Source organism: Staurois parvus, unplaced genomic scaffold (assembly GCF_062004578.1).
Source record: "Staurois parvus isolate SC_StPar_1 unplaced genomic scaffold, SC_StPar_1.0 ptg002113l, whole genome shotgun sequence".
NCBI lineage: Eukaryota > Metazoa > Chordata > Amphibia > Anura > Ranidae > Staurois > Staurois parvus.
This window is the reverse complement of record NW_028319909.1, coordinates 4,214,766-4,234,396: the sequence shown is the minus strand read 5'-3', so window position 1 is coordinate 4,234,396 and position 19,631 is coordinate 4,214,766. Positions and strand designations below refer to the sequence as shown.

The 19,631-nt window shown below is 46.3% G+C and overlaps 1 protein-coding gene across 1 annotated transcript; it reads right to left on the bottom strand.

Annotated features, from left to right (window-relative positions):
• Window positions 1-1,005: 1,005 nt before the first annotated feature.
• On the bottom strand, window positions 1,006-16,664 carry LOC149432751 (B-cell receptor CD22-like). The gene is made up of 7 exons (XM_089665036.1): window positions 16,573-16,664; window positions 11,710-12,072; window positions 8,654-8,944; window positions 5,988-6,227; window positions 3,918-4,026; window positions 1,221-1,441; window positions 1,006-1,136 (listed from the first exon to the last, which is right to left on the bottom strand). Exons 1-7 carry the CDS (start codon window positions 16,613-16,615, stop codon window positions 1,006-1,008), a joined length of 1,398 nt encoding a protein of 465 aa, XP_089521162.1. The 5' UTR covers window positions 16,616-16,664.
• Between the last annotated feature and the right edge of the window lie 2,967 nt (window positions 16,665-19,631).

The window sequence follows — 19,631 nt, the reverse complement described above, 5'->3', positions numbered from 1 at the left end:
TAAAACCAGGGACTGAGTCAGTCTACCAGACTCCTTCAGAAACGGATTACTTTTAGGAAGCCCAGTTATTACCATTAGCGTGTCATAGTCATTTGAAACATCTGCTTTCATAAGACCGGCGTATGTATCGACCGGGAGCTGTGGATTCTGGGAAAATAAGAGAGAAAGAAATGAAGGAAATGTTCCCAAAATAGGTTCTGAGGACAAGTTCACTTTTTTAAATAAATAAATAAATGCCCATATTTTGCAGATTAAAAAAAAATGTGCGTTTACAATTTTTTTTTTTTGAGCCTGGAAAGCATTGCACCAGTGATAGGCAGGTTGCTGGTGCCATGCAGGTCTCCTGCAGACCTGTCAGTTTATCTGTATGCCCATACATCACGTACGGGCAAGCAAGATACAGCCAGGCAGGAAGACTTAATGAACTACCACGGTGCTGTTGAGCGCCGGTTCACACAACATGCGTCGCGTTTTTTTCTGCATCCTAAATCCACAGAAAGTAGGTGATATGGTTGTAAATGTCATAGTTCACATCAGTGCGTCCAGTTCCAGTGCGTTTGCAGAAAAAAAAAATAGAACATGCTGCATTTTTTCTGTACAGTTCTGTACTGGAACGCAGTAAAACACAGCAAAAACGCACCGGAACGCACTTGAGAACGTCTCTATTTAAATTGAAGAAACAGAGAGAGGGAAAAATGAACTAGAATGCATAAAAAATGCACTGGAACGAGGAGGTAGACCAATGGTGTTCCAAAGCTCACAGTGTAGATTGATCTCCCCTGGAGGTAGACCAACGGCATTCCAAAGCTCACAATGTAGGTTGATCTCCCCCTGAGGTAGACCAACGGTGTTCTAAAGCTCACAGTGTAGGTTGATCTCCCTTGGAGGTAGACCAATGGTGTTCCAAAGCTCACAGTGTAGGTTGATCTCCCCCGGAGGTAGACCAATGGTGTTCCAAAGCTCACAGTGTAGATTGATCTCCCCTGGAGGTAGACCAATGGTGTTCTAAAGCTCACGGTGTAGCTTGATCTGCCCTGGAGGTAGACCAAAGGTGTTCCAAAGCTCACGGTGTAGCTTGATCTCCCCTGGAGGTAGACCAATGGTGTTCCAAAGCTCACAGTGTAGGTCGATCTCCCCTGGATGTAGACCAACGGTGTTCTAAAGCTCACAGTGTAGGTCGATCTCCCCTGGAGGTAGACAAACGGTGTTCTAAAGCTCACAGTGTAGGTCGATCTCCCCTGGAGGTAGACCAACGGTGTTCCAAAGCTCACAGTGTAGATTGATCTCCCCTGGAGGTAGACTAAAGTTTTTCCAAAGCTCACAGTGTAGGTTGATCTCCCCGGGAGGTAGACCAACGGTGTTCCAAAGCTCACAGTGTAGGTTGATCTCCCCTGGAGGTAGACCAATGGTGTTCCAAAGCTCACAGTGTCTTCCTGCCACTCTAAGCAGCATACAAGTATAAGGCGATGAGCCAGCAACTCGTTCTCCTGATAAAAGTACTTTATTTACAAAGGATACAGTGTACAGAGTGTTTAATGGTAGAAAAAGAAAATCTCCCTATGATCATGTTTCTGTGTATCCTGATTAAAAAAATTCCATACCTGATGACTTGGTGATTTCCGATGTAGTTTTGGTCTGCAAAAAATTTAAAATAAAAATAAATGGCATGAAAATCCTAACAACGATTATCTTTCAAATACTCCCCTTTCTGTTAAAGGGGGTCTGTTAAAGTGGAACTCCAGCAGTCTCTCCTCCACCCCAATGCAAAGTAAATACACCCCAGCCCCCTGCCTCAGTACTGCCCTCAAGAGCCCTCAGTCCTGATGCAAGCAGTGGGCTGGCTCTTGGGAGGAGTTATGCAAATGTCAAAATGGATTGATGGGTGGGTGTCAGTCTGGAGTGGGTGTTCCTATGAAACCTGCATTTTCATCCCTGGGTAATGCTCACTTGTGATGTTGAGCTTCACTGATTGGAAGAACTCAAATTCAATGAATTAACCTCTTTAAGTCTGGACACTTTCCCCCCCTTCCAGTCCGGACACTTTCCCCCCTTCCAGTCCGGACACTTTCCCCCCCTTCCAGTCCGGACACTTTCCCCCCCTTCCAGTCCAGACACTTTCCCCCCCTTCCAGTCCGGACACTTTCCCCCCCTTCCAGTCCGGACACTTTCCCCCCCTTCCAGTCCGGACACTTTCACCCCCTTCCAGTCTGGACACTTTCCCCCCCTTCCTGTCCGGACACTTTCACCCCCTTCCAGTCCGGACACTTTCCCCCCCTTCCAGTCCGGACACTTTCACCCCCTTCCAATCCGGACACTTTCCCCCCCTTCCAGTCCGGACACTTTCCCCCCCTTCCAGTCCGGACGCTTTCCCCCCCTTCCAGTCCGGACGCTTTCCCCCCCTTCCAGTCCGGACACTTTCCCCCCCTTCCAGTCCGGACACTTTCCCCCCCTTCCAGTCCGGACACTTTCACCCCCTTCCAGTCCGGACACTTTCACCCCCTTCCAGTCCGGACACTTTCCCCCCTTTCCAGTCCGGACACTTTCCCCCCTTTCCAGTCCGGACACTTTCACCCCTTTCCAGTCCGGACACTTTCCCCCCCTTCCAGTCCGGACACTTTCCCCCCCTTCCAGTCTGGACACTTTCACCCCCTTCCAGTCCGGACACTTTCCCCCCCTTCCAGTCCGGACACTTTCACCCCCTTCCAGTCCGGACACTTTCACCCCCTTCCAGTCCGGACACTTTCACCCCCTTCCTGTCCAGGCCAATTTTCAGCTTTCAGCGCTATCACACTTTGAATGACAATTGCGCGGTCATGCAACACTGTACCCATATTCATTTTTTACCATTTTTTTGAGACAGATAAAGCTTTATTTTGGTGGTATTTATTCATCACTGGGATTTTTATTTTTTTTGCTATGTAAATGAAAATGTCCAAAAAGTTTGAAAAAAAAGTGTTTTTCTTATAAAATTTTGCAAATAAATAATATTTCATCATTAATCTTGGCCACAATTTGTTAACTTTTTAGTAGAAAAAAAATAACCCAAATTAGTTTATAATCAAAAATTATAATTTTTAAACTTTTTTTTACATTTTCATTTTATTTTTTTATATTATTATTTATGTTTTTTTTTTTTACATACTGTCACCCTAGCAGTACAGTGTCACCATGGTGACACTGTACTACTTGTGGGGGGTGATGAAGATTTTTTTTTTTTACACTGATTGCTTTTATACCCATAAAGACTGTAAAACCAATCATTTCTCCTTCTCTCCGTCTGCATTTTTGCAGCCATTGAGAACTACTGTGTGAGCTGTGATTGGTCACAGCTTGTCACATGGTACAAGGCTGTTGTGAATAACCCTGTACCATGTGATCTCTGTGATCATTCACAGATTTCACACGTAGTAAGCAATGATGTCAGAAGTGACATCTTGCTTACTACTCTGGATGTGATCACTGACTGGCCAATCAATGATCACATGATCGGGACCTCACACAGAGGTCCCGTATGACAATCGGCGTTCCACTGTGTCTGGAGGACACAGCGGGCACCGGATCGCGGTGCTGTGCGCTCCCAGTGAGTGCGCACAAGCAGGGGGCGTGGAGGCCATTTATAAACGGCCACCCGACCCTGCACTGTCACCGTCCGGCCGTTTATATACAACGGCCGGACGGGAGGTGGTTAAAGGAGAGGACCAGCGACATTCAGGCTGGGGAGGAAAGGGCTGGGTGATGATGAAAGTCTTTCTTCCCGGAAAAGAGGCGGAGCTCTGTCTGACTGGCTGCAGCTTCTAATGCACATTGTGAGAAGCTCACAGTGTGCAGTGAAATCAAAGGAAGCCGATTCAGTCCAAGAGCCGGTACCGCTGTGCAAGACTAAAAGGAAGGCTGGAGTTCAGCTTTAAATCCTCTACCTTCTATGAAGATATATAGTCACTGCAAGTAAAGCTATGCAGACAAATCCAAATACTGCCAACAAGGTCACCACAATCATTTTCACGATGTGTTCTTTCAATTCATAACCTGTAGACAAACATAAAAGAGGACGGATTACAGTCTGATCTATATGGAGTATGAAGCCCAAAAGCAAACTTTTACTATATTTCAGCTTAGCAGTTCCTAGATGTGATGTCTGTATTAGTTTTCTTTTTTTAGACTGTCTTTCTTCTATTTTCATCTGGTGATCCAGCCAGCAAATTTGTTGTTTTTCAAAAGCTCAAGCTCACCAGAAGAATGTGTCAGCTTACATGAATGAGACAATCCATTTAACACTGTCACAGGCCGGATATAGGGGGGTGTTGGAGTGGGCTGTGCACACCCAGATTTTAGCTATGAGCCAGTCTGATGCAGATAATTGATGTAAGGCACACAGATGGGTACAATCCATATAAGAGGAGCACTCTGATGGGGACACCTGATGCATGGGGGCACTCTGATGGGGATCCTGATGTAAGGGGGCACTCTGATGGGACCCCTGATGTAAGGGGGCACTCTGATGGGGAGTCTGATGGGACACCTGATGTAAGGGGGCACTCTGATAGGGATCCTGATGTAAGGGGGCACTCTGATGGGGACACCTGATGTAAGGGGGCACTCTGATGGGGATCCTGATGTAAGGAGGCACTCTGATAGGGGCACCTGATGTAAGGGGGCACTCTGATGGGGACACCTGATGTAAGGGGGCACTCTGATGGGGATCCTGATGTAAGGAGGCACTCTGATAGGGGCACCTGATGTAAGGGGGCACTCTGATGGGGACACCTGATGTAAGGGGGGCATTCTGATGGGGACACCTGATGTAAGGGGGGCATTCTGATGGGGACACCTGATGTAAGGGGGCACTCTGATGGGGACACCTGATGTAATGGGGCACTCTGATGGGGCTCTGATGGGACATCTGATGTAAGGGGGCACCCTGGTGGGGACACCTGATGTAAGGGGGCACTCTGATGGGCACTCTGATGGGGATCCTGATTGTCGGAATTGCCTGACAATTAAAACATTTTTTTAAAAACTATGTGGGGGTCCCCCCTCCCATCCATACCAAGCCCTTACACCTGATGGGGACACCTGATGTAAGGAGGCACTCTGATGGGGACACCTGATGTAAGGGGGGCACTCTGATGGGGACACTTGATGTAAGGGGTACTCTGATGGGGCTCTGATGGGACACCTGATGTAAGGGGGCACCCTGATGGGGACACCTGATGTAAGGGGGCACTCTGATGGGGCTCTGATGGGACACCTGATGTAAGGGGGCACCCTGATGGGGACACCTGATGTAAGGCGGCGCTCTGATGGGCACTCTGATGGGGATCCTGATTGTCGGCATTGCCTGACAATTAAAACATGTTTTTAAAAACTATGTGGAGGTCCCCCCTCCCATCCATACCAAGCCCTTCAGGTCTGGTATAGATTTTGAGGGGAACATTCACGCCAAAAAAAATTTTTAAATCTTTTTCTAAATATTTGAATGATTTCCAGCTCATTTAATATCTTTATTGGTGTTGATGTAAATTACCTCCTGATGAAGCCCATAATGGGCGAAACTTGTTGAGATTCAAAATTGTTCTTTATGTTCAATAATTTTATGAAAAATTTTAATTTTTCTATGGATTAATAAAAATTGTTCATTTTAATTTTTCTTTCTGTTGTGACCAGGGGCAGACTGACAACTCATGGGGCCCCCGGGCAATAGGGGATCATGGGGCCCCTGTGTCCTTGCCCAAACTCAAAAAAGCCTATGAAAAAGGTACCAGGGGTATCTCATGGGGCCCCCTACTGACCCCGGGCCCTCGGGGTCAGTCCGCCCCTGGTTGTGTCCTATCCTAATGGCACAATAACAATCCCCCCCTCCTTATTTTGGGGAGGTTCCCCTTTTTTCTTGTTTCCAAATAAAGTACATGATTTTTCTGTGCTTTTATCTGTCATTTTTTTTCAAGTTGCTGGCAGGGTATCTTTAAGGACGCAGAAAGCGCACTAACCTGTAACAAGAACTTCCGCAGAGGTAGAACTCCCAACTGCATTGTGTGCGATACAAGTATAACCCCCAGAATTACTATGGCTGTCAATGCGCAGGGTACGCTTCCTTTCCTTTAATTCTGATCCATCCTTCATCCAAGTGTAGTGAGTCACAGCAGGCCTGCTGCTAAGGAAGGAGCATTTCAGCTCAATGGCGCCCCCTGTTGTGCGAGATTTGACAACCTCAACTCCAGCAGCGGCATCTACAGAAGAGATAGAGTCGTGAATGGACAGAAGTGAACACTGCATGTCATACTCACAAGCAGATACATAACTGCAGATGATGAGAAAGTGAATCAAATCAACAACCAGATTCAGGCTTTTTTATTATTATTATTATTATTATTATACAGTATTTATAAAGCGCCAATAGTTCGCTCAGCGCTGTACATTACAAAGGGGGACAGAACATGTGACAGAACAATACCAATACAATGCAAAACATGAGGGGATTGAGGGCCCTGCTCCTTGGAGCTTACAATCTAGGAGGGAGGGGATGGTGGCACAGGAGGAGATAGCTGTGGGGGATGGAGTGGTAGGAAGAGTGGAGGAGGTCGGCAAGTTAGCAGGGGGTGGGGTAGGCTTCCCTGAAGAGATGGGTTTTCAAGGTGCGCCTAAAGGAGAGGAGAGTAGGTGATAATCTGATGGGTTGGGGCAGGGAGTTCCAGAGGATGGGTGACACCCTGGAGAAGTCCTGGAGCCGGGCATGGGAGGAGGAGACTAGGGAACTAGAGAGAAGGAGGTCTTGTGAGGAGCGGAGTGTGCGTGTTGGGCGGTACTTGGATATTAGGTCAGTGATGTAGTTCGGGGCAGTATGGTGGACAGCTTTGTACGTCAGTGTTAGGATTTTGAATTTGATCCGTTGTGCAATCGGAAGCCAGTGGAGGGATTGGCAGAGGGAGGTGGCAGAAACGGAGCGGTTGGAAAGGTGAATGAGTCTGGCAGCCGTATTCAGGATGGACTGAAGCAGAGATAGCCAGCGACGAGGCAGGCCAGTGAGGAGGGAGTTTCAGTAGTCGAGTCGTGATATAATGAGGGAGTGGATGAGCTGTTTAGTGGTTTCTGGGGTTAGGAACGTGCGGATTTTGGCGATGTTGCGGAGGTGGAGTCTGGAGGCTTTAGACAAGGTTCACACACATGCAGGTTGCGTTTGACCCGTTTCTGCGTTGCGTTTTGCACCTGCGTTTTTTATGCATTTTGCATTTTTTTTTTTTTCATTTTATTTTTCTTGTTGCTAGGCAGAATTAAATCACATCAAAAACGCAAAGATAATGCACTACATGATTTTTGGCAGCATTTCCATTGAAGTCTATACAGTAGAACCAAAAATGCAACTTTTTGCATTAAAAAAATGCCCTGACCATTCCCAAAACACGCACCAGGTGAAAACGCGGAGATGTGTACGAAGATGTAAATCATGTTAAATGGACTGCTGTGCATTTCTGCAAAACGATGTGGAAAACGCTTAGGTATGAACACATAGGCGCATTTGCCCATGCAAGATATTTTTGGTAGCCAGATGTCCTGCTGCTGCATATAGCCACCCAAAGACATGAATGGGTGAAAGCGGAACATCTGGAACACCAAAAATACGCTGAGCAGGGGCGGACAGATAACTCATGGGGCCCCCGGACAATAGGGGATCATGGGGCCCCTGTGTCCTGGCCCACACTCAATCCACTCCCAAAAAAGCCTATGAAAGGTACCAGGGGAATCTCATGGGGCCCCCTGCTGACCCCAGGCCCTCGGACAGTGCCCGAGTGTCCGAATGGTCAGTCCGCCCCTGGAGCTGAGTGCACACATAAATGCGTTTATGTGCATGTAGTAGTCTTAAACTGTCACCTTGTATACAATGCACGTGCCAAAAAAAATCGCTAATTAAAGAGGATGTTCAGTCATTAAAAAAAAAAAAAATAGTGTAACTGCTGACATTTATTAAAAGGACACTTACCTGTCCAGGGATCCAGCTCTGTCCTCACCTGAGCTGGTTCTTCACCAGTCTTCAGGACAAGATGGCGCTGCCATGACAAGTTTGGTAAGCCGGCTTCCCACCACGCATGAGCAAGCCACGGTGCACCCTGTGAATGGTCCCGCAGCCTCCTGGGACCTGTGAAGTGTCCCAAGAGGCTGCGGATTGGAGAGAGGGGGCATGCCAAGGTGATCCGAGTGGAGATGGGAGTGGGTACCTGTCAAAACTAGGTACTAGCTACCCAAAAAAAAAGTTTCCATCACTGTCAGAGGAGGTTGAGTGGAACAGAAACATTAATACAAATTCATAATTTCTGGGCGCACATATGTTGAGTTGCGTGGCATACTTTATCCCTTTTGCTTCTGCAGGGATATGTATTAAAGCGCAGAAGTATCGGGGTGTAAGCAAGCTTGAAGCTGAACTAGTTAGTTCACATGTTGTAGAGCCGGTTTTAGGTTTTACAATAGAAGTGATTCCAGTGGCTACAAAGCCACCCGATCGCCTCTACTATCTGTAAATGCTTTGCCCCAGTACATAGTTAGTCTGGCTGAAAAAAGACAACAGTCCATCCAGTTCAACCATAGAAAAAAAAAAAGTTATAATCCTACACCCACAGTTGATCCAGAGGAAGGCAAAAAAAAAACCCAGCACAATACGTACATTTGATGTCCAGCTTTTCCTCTTGTTGTAAAGAGTATCCATTACGATAGGTAACAGAGCATTGAATATTGGTTCCATCATCTTCATGGGCAGGATTATAGACCAGTTCTGATTTTTCTCTCCAGTATCCTCCTAAGAGATCTTCCGACCACCTCCGGATCTGACCAGGTTTGTTCCATGTTATGTTAGGCGGGCTGGAGCCGCATGTGTGATTTGCGGAGCATGTGACATTGACAGGGCTTCCTACAGTCATACTTCCAGGAACTGTAATTGTTGAAGGTTCTGGAGAATCTGTGGAATTAAAGGTTTATTTTATTAACAATTAGTTAAAAAATGTACTTACAAAAAATAGATTTTTGGACTGAGCGGCCCTAATAATGGGGGCCCTTTCCTCAGAGTTCAGTGGTGGACCGTCAGGGCCCAGTCGCAAGAGCGACCTTTGCGACCCTGGTAGTTCTGCCACTAGTGTCAATTGGTTTTTGTTTTTATTTTATTTTTGGCACAATGCAGTCAGGCAAGTACCGTTCTCCTGGCAACCACCAAACCCAGACACGTCCATTGTATTGCCAGGCAGTGAAGCGTGATTGGACGCTCCAGAGAACACGTCTCCATGCTTTAGAGTCCAGTGGCAGCGTGCTTTACACCACAGCATCCGACGCTTTGCATTGCACTTGGTGATGTAAGGCTTGGATGCAGCTGCTCGGCCATGGAAACCCATTCCATGAAGCTCTCTACTCACTGTTGTTGTGCTCATCTGAAGGCCACACCAAGTTTGGAGGTCTTTAGCTATTGACTCTGCAGGCAGTTGGTGACTTCTGCACACTGTGCGCTTCAGCATGCGCTGACCCCGCCCTGTCATGTGACGTGGCCTACCACTTGGTGGCTGAGTTGCTGTTGTTCCCAGTTGCTTCCACTTTGTTATAATCCCACTAACAGTTGAGCGTGGAATATTTAGTAGCCAGGAAATGTCACGGATGGACTCATTGCCCAGGTGGCCACCTATCACGGGACCACGCTTTTAGTCAATGAGCTCCTGAGAGCGACCCATTCTTTCACCAATGTTTGTAGAAGCCGTCTGCATGCCTAGGGGCTTGATTGTATACACCTGTGTCCATGGAGGGGATTGGAACACCTGAATCACATGATTTGGAGGGCCGGCCCAATACTTTTGGCAATATAATGTAGCTTTCATTACTATTTTCCCACAATGCAATGCATTCTGTGAACGGGCAGTGGAGATCCTGTCTTTCTCCTGCTCCTCTTCCATTCATCACATGCCTGGGGAAGGGCCCCCTTTATGGTCCCCAAACAAATATGAGGTCTCTGAATGTCAGAGGACAGAAGGGGAGCGAGTGCTGGAACACTTTATATTAGCAGCGACTAGGGGCGGACTGACCATTTGGAAACTCGGGCACTGCCTGAGGGCCCAGGGTCAGTAGGGGGCCCCATGAGATGCCCCTGGTACCTTTTTCATAGGCTTTTTTGAGTTTGGGCAAGGACACAGGGGCCCCATGATCCCCTATTGCCCGGGGGCCCCATGAGTTGTCAGTCCGCCCCTGGCAGCGACAACTGTTAACTCTCACAGCACCGGAAGATAGCCATTCAGGCAAATATCATGCAGCAATGAAGGACGCTTTGAAGGGAAGAATTTCCAAGATACAGAAGCCCGTGCAAGCCAAGCAAGATGTGGTGGCTACACACCATTACATGTAATGTATATGGTAGCTGCTGTATCCACCCCCCCCCCCCCCAAAGAAAAAAACCCAAAAAACTAAAATTCAGCTTTAACCACTTCATGTCCGGACACTTTCACCCTCTTCCAGTCCAGGCCAATTTTCAGCTTTCAGCGCTATCACACTTTGAATTACAATTGCGCAGTCATGCAACACTGTACCCCTATGAATTTTTTAGCATTTTTTCAGACAGATAAAGCTTTATTTTGGTGGTATTTATTCACCACTGGTTATTTTTTTTTTTGCTATATAAATGAAAAAGTCCAAAAGTTTTGAAAAAAAGTGTTTTTCTTATAAAGCTTTGCAAATAAATAATCTTCCTTCATAAATCTTGGCCAAAATGTATTCAGTTATCTTTTTAGTAAAAAAAAAAAACCCAAATTAGTTTATAACCAAAAATTATAATTTTTAAAAACATGTTTTTACATTTTTATTTTATTTTTTTTTATATTATTTAGGTTTTTTTTAGTATACTGTCACCCTAGCAGTACAGTGTCACCATAGTGATACTGTACTACTTGTGGAGGGTGATAAAGATTTTTTTTTTTTCTTTTACACCGATCGCTTTTACACCCATAAAGGCTGTAAAAGCAATAATTTCTCCTTCTCTCTGGCTGAAGTGACATCTTGCCTACTACTCTTCATGTGATCACTGATTGGCCAATCAGTGGTCACATGATAGGGACCTCACACAGAGATCCTGTACAACGATCGATCGGTGTACCACTGTGTGACACAGCGAGCACCGGATCGCGGTGCTGCAAGCTTCCAGGGAGCGCGCACAAGCAGGGGGGGGGGGGGGCCGTTAATAAATGGCCACCTGCCCCTGCACTGCTCATTTCCGGCCGTTTATATACATGGGCCGGACGGGAAGTGGTTAAAATCATTCTAAAGTCTAAAGTATTTTAATGTAATGCATTTTCTGAGTTGTCCTAGCTGCACAGCGAGGTGCCCACACTGATGATACCGGCCTCCTGGAATGTAGGACAGCTCATGAAATGGGCTGCGGGGGACACACCACGGGACCGAGGGACAGGTAAGTGGCTGTTTTTTAAAAGTCAGCAGCTACAGTTTTCGTAGCTGCCGACTTTTATTTTTTGAAAGGGTGAGTGGAACTCCGCTTTAAGTATCACTTGAAGTCCCTGTTACAGAGACCAGGCCCCGATTTCCAATTTTGGTGACAACCTATTACCAGTACAGAAAAAGAACATAAATCTTTCTAACAAGGAAACAACAAAGATGCTGAAGCTTCCTACATGCAATCCTATTCTTTATACTTTCAGAAATAAATTTTTTAAAATTAAAAAATAAAAAAAAGTTTACCTGTAACACTCAACCAAACAATTCGGAAGCCTTGTGAAAATGCATTATTATGTAGTCTCCCTGCTAGTCCTGGATAGTAACTCTTCCTATCTTCTGTTCTCACCGGGTCTATCCTTAGCGTACAGCTGTTTTTTCCAGGTACCAGCGAAGTTCGGTTCTGATATTCCTTTTCTATCAATGAGTTTGTTCTGCTGTCAAAAATATGTACATAGTTGTACAAATCAAGGCGATACCAAGCAACACTGGCAGCTTCCATATCCTTGGGCGGCGTGTATGTGCAGGGGATCTCCACGCAGGAGCCTATCAAAGCATTCATTTTGATAGGAAATTTCCAATCCTTGCCAAAAAGTATTGATAGAGAGCCTGGAAAATACAATCAATACATACATGTATCCATTAATAGCTATCGGAGTAAATGTACATAGCATGATGAAGTGGAGAATGATTTTCAGTATCACGTAGATGTGATGAGCTTTGAGGTTTGAAGATGAGGTTTGAAGGTTTGAGATGAAGTGTTAAGGTTTGAGATGAGGTTTGAAGGTTTGAGATGAGGTTTGAAGGTTTGAAGATGAGGTTTGAAGGTTTGAAGATGAGCTTTGAGGTTTGAAGAGGAGGTTTGAAGGTTTGAAGATGAGGTTTGAAGGTTTGAGATGAGGTTTGAAGGTTTGAGATGAGGTTTGAAAGTTTGAAGATGAGGTTTGAAGGTTTGAGATGAGGTTTGAAGGTTTGAGATGAGGTTTGAAGGTTTGAGATGAGATTTGAAGGTTTGAAGATAAGGTTTGAAGGTTTGAGATGAGGTTTGAAGGTTTGAAGATGAGGTTTGAAGGTTTGAGATGAAGTGTTAAGGTTTGAGATGAGGTTTGAAGGTTTGAGATGAGGTTTGAAGGTTTGAAGATGAGCTTTGAGGTTTGAAGATGAGGTTTGAAGGTTTGAAGATGAACTTTGAGGTTTGAAGATGAGGTTTGAAGGTTTGAAGATAAGGTTTGAAGGTTTGAGATGAGGTTTGAAGGTTTGAAGATGAGGTTTGAAGGTTTGAGATGAGGTTTGAAGGTTTGAGATGAGGTTTGAAGGTTTGAGATGAGGTTTGAAGATAAGGTTTGAAGGTTTGAGATGAGGTGTGAAGGTTTGAAGATGAGGTTTGAAGGTTTGAGATGAGGTTTGAAGGTCTGAAGATGAGGTTTGAAGGTTTGAGATGAGGTTTGAAGGTTTGAGATGAGGTTTGAAGGTTTGAAGATGAAGTTTGAAGGTTTAAGATGAGGTTTGAAGGTTTAAGATGAGGTTTGAAGGGCAAGCAAGTTAGTAGATTGCAAATTTTCAAATTTACTTGAATAAATGCAGATAGATTCATCCAGTCTGCCGAAAATCATACACTATGTGACTAAACACCTCTCCGAATGATTGAGTCTTGGGTGTTTCCCATACTACAGCATGCAAATGGTATTTTACACAATTGTGTGCCTTCAACCTTGTGGTAACAGTTTGGTGAAGACCCTATTCCAGGGGTGGGCAAACTTTTTGACTTGAGGGCCGCAATGGGTTCATATATTGGACCCGGGTGCCGGACCAAGAGTAGATGAATGATGTGTATGTGTCATCCATAGTAAGTATAGTAATATTCCCCCATAGTAAGCATAGTAATTCATCCCCCATAGTAATTCATCCCCCATATAGTAATTCATCCCCCATAGTAATTCATCCCCCATATAGTAATTCATCCCCCATATAGTAATTCATCCCCCATAGTAATTCATCCCCATATAGTAATTCATCCCCCATATAGTAATTCATCCCCCCTATAGTAATTCATCCCCCCTATAGTAATTCATCCCCCATAGTAATTCATCCCCCATATAGTAATTCATCCCCCATAGTAATTCATCCCCCATAGTAATTCATCCCCCATATAGTAATTCATCCCCCATAGTAATTCATCCCCCATATAGTAATTCATCCCCCATAGTAATTCATCCCCCATAGTAATTCATCCCCCATATAGTAATTCATCCCCCCTATAGTAATTCATCCCCCATAGTAATTCATCCCCCATAGTAATTCATCCCCCATAGTAATTCATCCCCCATAGTAATTCATCCCCCATATAGTAATTCATCCCCCATATAGTAATTCATCCCCCATAGTAATTCATCCCCCATATAGTAATTCATCCCCCCCATAGTAATTCATCCCCCCATAGTAATTCATCCCCCATATAGTAATTCATCCCCCATATAGTAATTCATCCCCCATAGTAATTCATCCCCCATAGTAATTCATCCCCCATATAGTAATTCATCCCCCATAGTAATTCATCCCCCATAGTAATTCATCCCCCATAGTGTAATTCATCCCCCCTATAGTAATTCATCCCCCATAGTAATTCATCCCCCCCATATTAATTCATCCCCCATATTAAGTCCCCAAGTCCCCCCTGTGTCAATCCACTTACCTTTGCTCCGCGCGTTCCTCTCGCCGTGCTCCCGCGCCGTTCCGGTGTAGCATGAAAATCTGTCTCCTATGAGGATCTGTCCCCCTCGACGTATCTGCGCATGTGCCAGTTTCAGGCATTAGCAGCCGATCGGCGATCTCTGGCACATGCGCAGATACGTCGAGGGGGACAGATCCTCATAGGAGACAGATTTTCATGCTAAACCGGTCTTCAGGGCGGACTGTGAGAGGAGCCTAGCGGGAGCCTAGCTCCGCGGGCCGGATTAAAAGGTCCGCCGGGCCGTATACTGCCCGCGGGCTGTAGTTTGCCCATTGCTGCCCTATACTATACTGACATGACTGTGGCACAGCACTTCCTCTTAACAGCATTAGGGTCGCTGGTTGGAAATCCCAACCACAGCACCACCTGCCTGGAGTTTGTATGTTCTGCCTGTGCGGGTTTCCTCCGGATATTCCAGTTTCTTCCCACACTCCAAAAACAGGTTGGTAGGTTAATTGGCTCCTGTCGAAATTGGTGTATGAATATGAGTTAGGGACATCAGATTGTATACTCCTCGAATCTCCCTGACGTGAATGTACAATATATGTGTGAAGCGATGCGTACATTGACAGAGCTAAATAGGTACCTGAAATAAATACATTTATAAGTTTGGCGTAGACCAGGGGTCTCCAAACATTCCAAAGAAAGGGCCAGTTTACTGTCCTTCAGATTTTAGGGGGGCGGGCTGTTCCCAGTGGGAGTAAACAATGCCCAAAACTTAGTATTAGGGGGAGAAATAGTTGGTGCCAGTGGGAGGAATAGTGCTCCATTGTTGGCAGGGCTGTGGATAAGGGGGTACCACCAGTCCTCCTGTACGGGGCCCAGTTTATTTGATTTTAACTTGCTTTTCACATGATCAGATAATTGAATATTCACAAAGTTTAAGTAAAGATTCTGTACTTTGGTGAATCAGCCTTATTGTCTCCCCATGATGCCCTCTCTATAATCTAGGAAGGCCTCTTTCAGTGGGAACATAGGGGAATGCATTTTCGGCACCTCCTACACTGAATGTATGTAATGCGAAGGGGTGCTGGGGTGTGCTGGAGAGTCTATAGGTGCTGGCTGATGATCTTTTGTTGCTGGAGAAGATCTATTTTTGCAGAGGGGGGGGGCCTGGTGTTGCTGTAGAGATATATTGTCATTGGCTACAGGGGATCTATTTTACTGTTTTTCTTGCTATCATCATCAAATTCCATACAAATTACTTAGCACCACAAAATGATACTTGGTTCTGTATTCTATAAAAGAGGCAGTACTTGGAGGTAGGTAGGGGGTTGAACCAAGGAACGGGGCTCAGAGGTGGGTAAGGGGTTGAACCAAGGAACGGTGCTCAGAGGTAGGTAGGGGGTTGCACCATGGAACGGTGCTCAGAGGTGGGTAGGGGGTTGAACCAAGGAACGGTGCTCAGAGGTGGATAGGGGTTGAAGCAAGGAACGGCGCTCAGAGGTGGGTTGAGGGTTGAATCAAGGAATGGTGCTCTGAGGTGAGTAGGTGGGTGAACCAAGGAATGGTGCTCAGAGGTGGGTAGTGCATTGAACCAAGGAACGGTGCTCAGAGGTGGGTAGGGGGTTGCACCATGGAACGGCGCTCAGAGGTGGGTAGGAGGTTGAACCAAGGAACGGTGCTCAGAGGTGGGTTGAGGGTTGAATCAAGGAATGGTGCTCAGAGGTGGGTAGGGGGTTGAACCAAGGAACAGTGCTCAGAGGTGGATAAGGGGGTTGAACCAAGGAACAGTGCTCAGAGGTGGATAGGGGTTGAACCAAGGAACGGTGCTCAGAGGTGGATAGGGGTTGAACCAGGGAACGACGCTCAGAGGTGGGTAGGGGGTTGAACCAGGGAACGACGCTCAGGGGTGGGTAGGGGGTAGAACCAAGGAATAGTGCTCAGAGGTGGATAGGGGGCTGAAACAAGGAACGGTGCTCAGAGTTGGATTGGGGTTGAAGCAAAGAAGAGTGCTCAGAGGTGGGTAGGGGGTTGAACAAAGGAACGGCGCTCAGAGGTGGATAGAGGGCTGTAGCAAGGAACAGCACTCAGAGGTGGGTAGGGGGCGAAGACAAGAGGTGACTCAAAAGGGGGGATTTCCTGCACCTATTCTCTGAGAAAAAAGCCCTGAATCTAGAAATGGCTTGGCCAGAGGATATTGGGACAAATTAGGTAAACAGTCTTCTGTCTTTAGGTACCTCCAGTAATCATAGAGGCAACCAATAGTTGTAGCTCTTGGATCAGTGAAACCAAGTTAGTATGATTGAGACCATGTTAGCCATGTCAGCTCTGAGTAAACCGTTGGCGCTATATAAATACTGTATAATAATAATTTGTGTGATTTAGCTTTGTGCATATAATATTTATTGACTTTCCCTAGTCACGTAAACTCCTACCTTGAAAAAGGACGATGAAGACACTCCTTGTGAAAACCCTCATTCTCTCTGCTGCTTATCGATAGCTGTATTCACAATCATGAAAATGTAAAAAGATCTGTAAAAAAAAAAAAAAAAAGCAAAAAGCAAAAAAATTAATGCCATCCATATTAAAGCTTTCTTGATCTTTGCTTTTAAAAACACAGAGGGATCTTGTTTCCTATATAGAAACACAGAAGAGTGATGGCAGAGAAAAACCACATGTTCCATCGAGTTTACTCTTTGATTTTTTTTTTTTTTTTTATATATTGTCCTTCTCCCTAAATGCTTAATTTTGCATTTAGAAACTTTGATCTGTGGTTTTCACTGCTTTGCCTAATCTTCCAGTAAAACCAATGTGTGTTCCGAGTTATAAACACCTCCAAGAATATCAATTCTATTGCACACCTTCGTGTCAACAAAAAGACTTACCTTGCCCACCAGGCCATCAGTTATGTCATTATAAAGGGAAGAAATAGAAGAGGACCGCGCACAGATCCTTATGGTACACCTCGAATGATGGATCTCTGTTCTGACTGAGCCCATTTACAAACACACTCTGACCTATTCTTTAGCCAGCTGTGTATCCACCAAACCACCCAAGGGTTAAAGTGTTTGTCAGGGCTACGGGTATGACCAGAGGTGTGTGGACTGACACAGGGAAACGCGGGTTTCAGATATGGTATAAAAAAGGCGATTTATTAAGACTAACAATACAAACATAAACGCAGTTCACCAAACCCCGAGCTAACACAAATACATACAACAAACCCCAAGCTAACACAAATACATACAACAAACCCCAAGCTAACACAAATACATACAACAAACCCCAAGCTAACACAAATACATACAACAAACCCCAAGCTAACACAAATACATACAACAAACCCCAAGCTAACACAAATACATACAACAAGGTGAAACAAACCCAAACCTAAACTGATATAGATACACAGGTACATACACATATAGAGCACAACGTAGTCAGGCAGGCCGGGTCAATAACAATCGGGCAGGTAGGTACAGAAGGAGCAGGCGGAGAGTATGGTCAGGGTCACAAGCCAGGGATCAAACAGGAGAAGTCAGCAGAGGTCAGGATCAGGCAGGGTCAGCAACACGTCAGTCAGGCAGGAACAGGACCGCAGGTAACAAGATACAGGGGCCCATGGAAAAACACACACCAAGGCACAGACTGCAGGTCTGGCCATCCCTTAAATACACCTGCAATCAGTTTTCAGGTGTTTGGCTGACTGCAGGGTCGAGTCTCCGATTGCTGAGAGCACCCGCTGGCCAGCCCTGGTACTGCAGCCCACAAGTCCATTCCTGACAGTGTTACTAAATCCCGGACCCTGCATTCACTATATCTGCTCCCCCCGGACCCCGCATTCACTATATCTGCTCTCCCCGGACCCTGCATTCACTATATCCGCTCTCCCCGGACCCAACATTTCTGGTTTTTGGTTTTATACGTCTTTAACAGCATAAGGCCAACCACTTGACTGGGAAGGAGCAGATAGTCCATAATGTGTTACTAAACCCAGGACCCTGCATTCACTATATCCGCTCTCCCCGGACCCTGCATTCACTATATCTGCTCTCCCCGGACCCTGCATTCACTATATCTGCTCTACCCGGACCCCACATTCACTATATCTGCTCTCCCCAGACCCCGCATTCACTATATCTGGTCTCCCAGGACCCCGCATTCACTATATCTGGTCTCCCAGGACCCTGCGTTCACTATATCCGGTGTTCCCCGGACCCTGCATTCACTATATCCGGTGTTCCCCGGACCCTGCATTCACTATATCTGGTCTCCCAGGACCCTGCGTTCACTATATCCGGTGTTCCCCGGACGCTGCATTCACTATATCCGGTGTTCCCCGGACCCAGCATTCACTATATCTGGTCTCCCTGGACCCTGCATTCACTATATCCGCTCTCCCCGGACCCTGCATTCACTATATCCGCTCTCCCCGGACCCTGCATTCACTATATTTGCTCTCCCCGGACCCTGCATTCACTATATCTGCTCTACCCGGACCCCACATTCACTATATCTGCTCTCCCCAGACCCCGCATTCACTATATCTGGTCTCCCAGGACCCCGCATTCACTATATCTGGTCTCCCAGGACCCTGCGTTCACTATATCCGGTGTTCCCCGGACCCTGCATTCACTATATCCGGTGTTCCCCGGACCCTGCATTCACTATATCTGGTCTCCCAGGACCCTGCGTTCACTATATCCGGTGTTCCCTGGACGCTGCATTCACTATATTTGCTCTACCCCTGACCCTGCATTCACTATATCCGGTCTCCCCGGACCCCACATTCACTATATCTGCTCTCTCTGGACCCCTCATTCACTATATCTGGTCTCCTTGGACCCTGCATTCACTATATACACTCTCCCCGAACCCTGCATTTACTATATCTGCTCTCCTCGGACCCTGCATTCACTATATCCGTTCTCCCAGGACCCTGCATTCACTATATCTGGTCTCCCCAGACCCTGCATTCACTATATACACTCTCCCCGAACCCTGCATTCACTATATCTGGTCTCCCCAGACCCTGCATTCACTATATCCGCTCTCCCCGGACCCTGCATTCACTATATCTGGTCTCCCCAGACCCTGCATTCACTATATCCGGTCTCCCCAAACGCTGCATTCACTATATCTGGTCTCCCCGTACCCTGAATTCACTATATCCGGTCTCCCCGGATCCTCCATGAACTCTATCCGGTCTCCCCGGATCCTGCATTCACTATATCCGGTCTCCCCGGACCCTGCATTCACTATATCCGGTCTCCCCGGACCCTGCATTCACTATATCTGGTCTCCCCGGACCCTGCATTCACTATATCCGGTCTCCCCGGACCCTGCATTCACTATATCTGGTCTAGCCAAGAGTTGCATGAATTAAAACTGGGAGGGATTTAGCTGTGTATGACCAACCTTAAAGTGTTACTAAACTCCGGACCCTGCATTCACTATATCTGGTCTCCCCGGACCCTGCATTTACTATATCTGC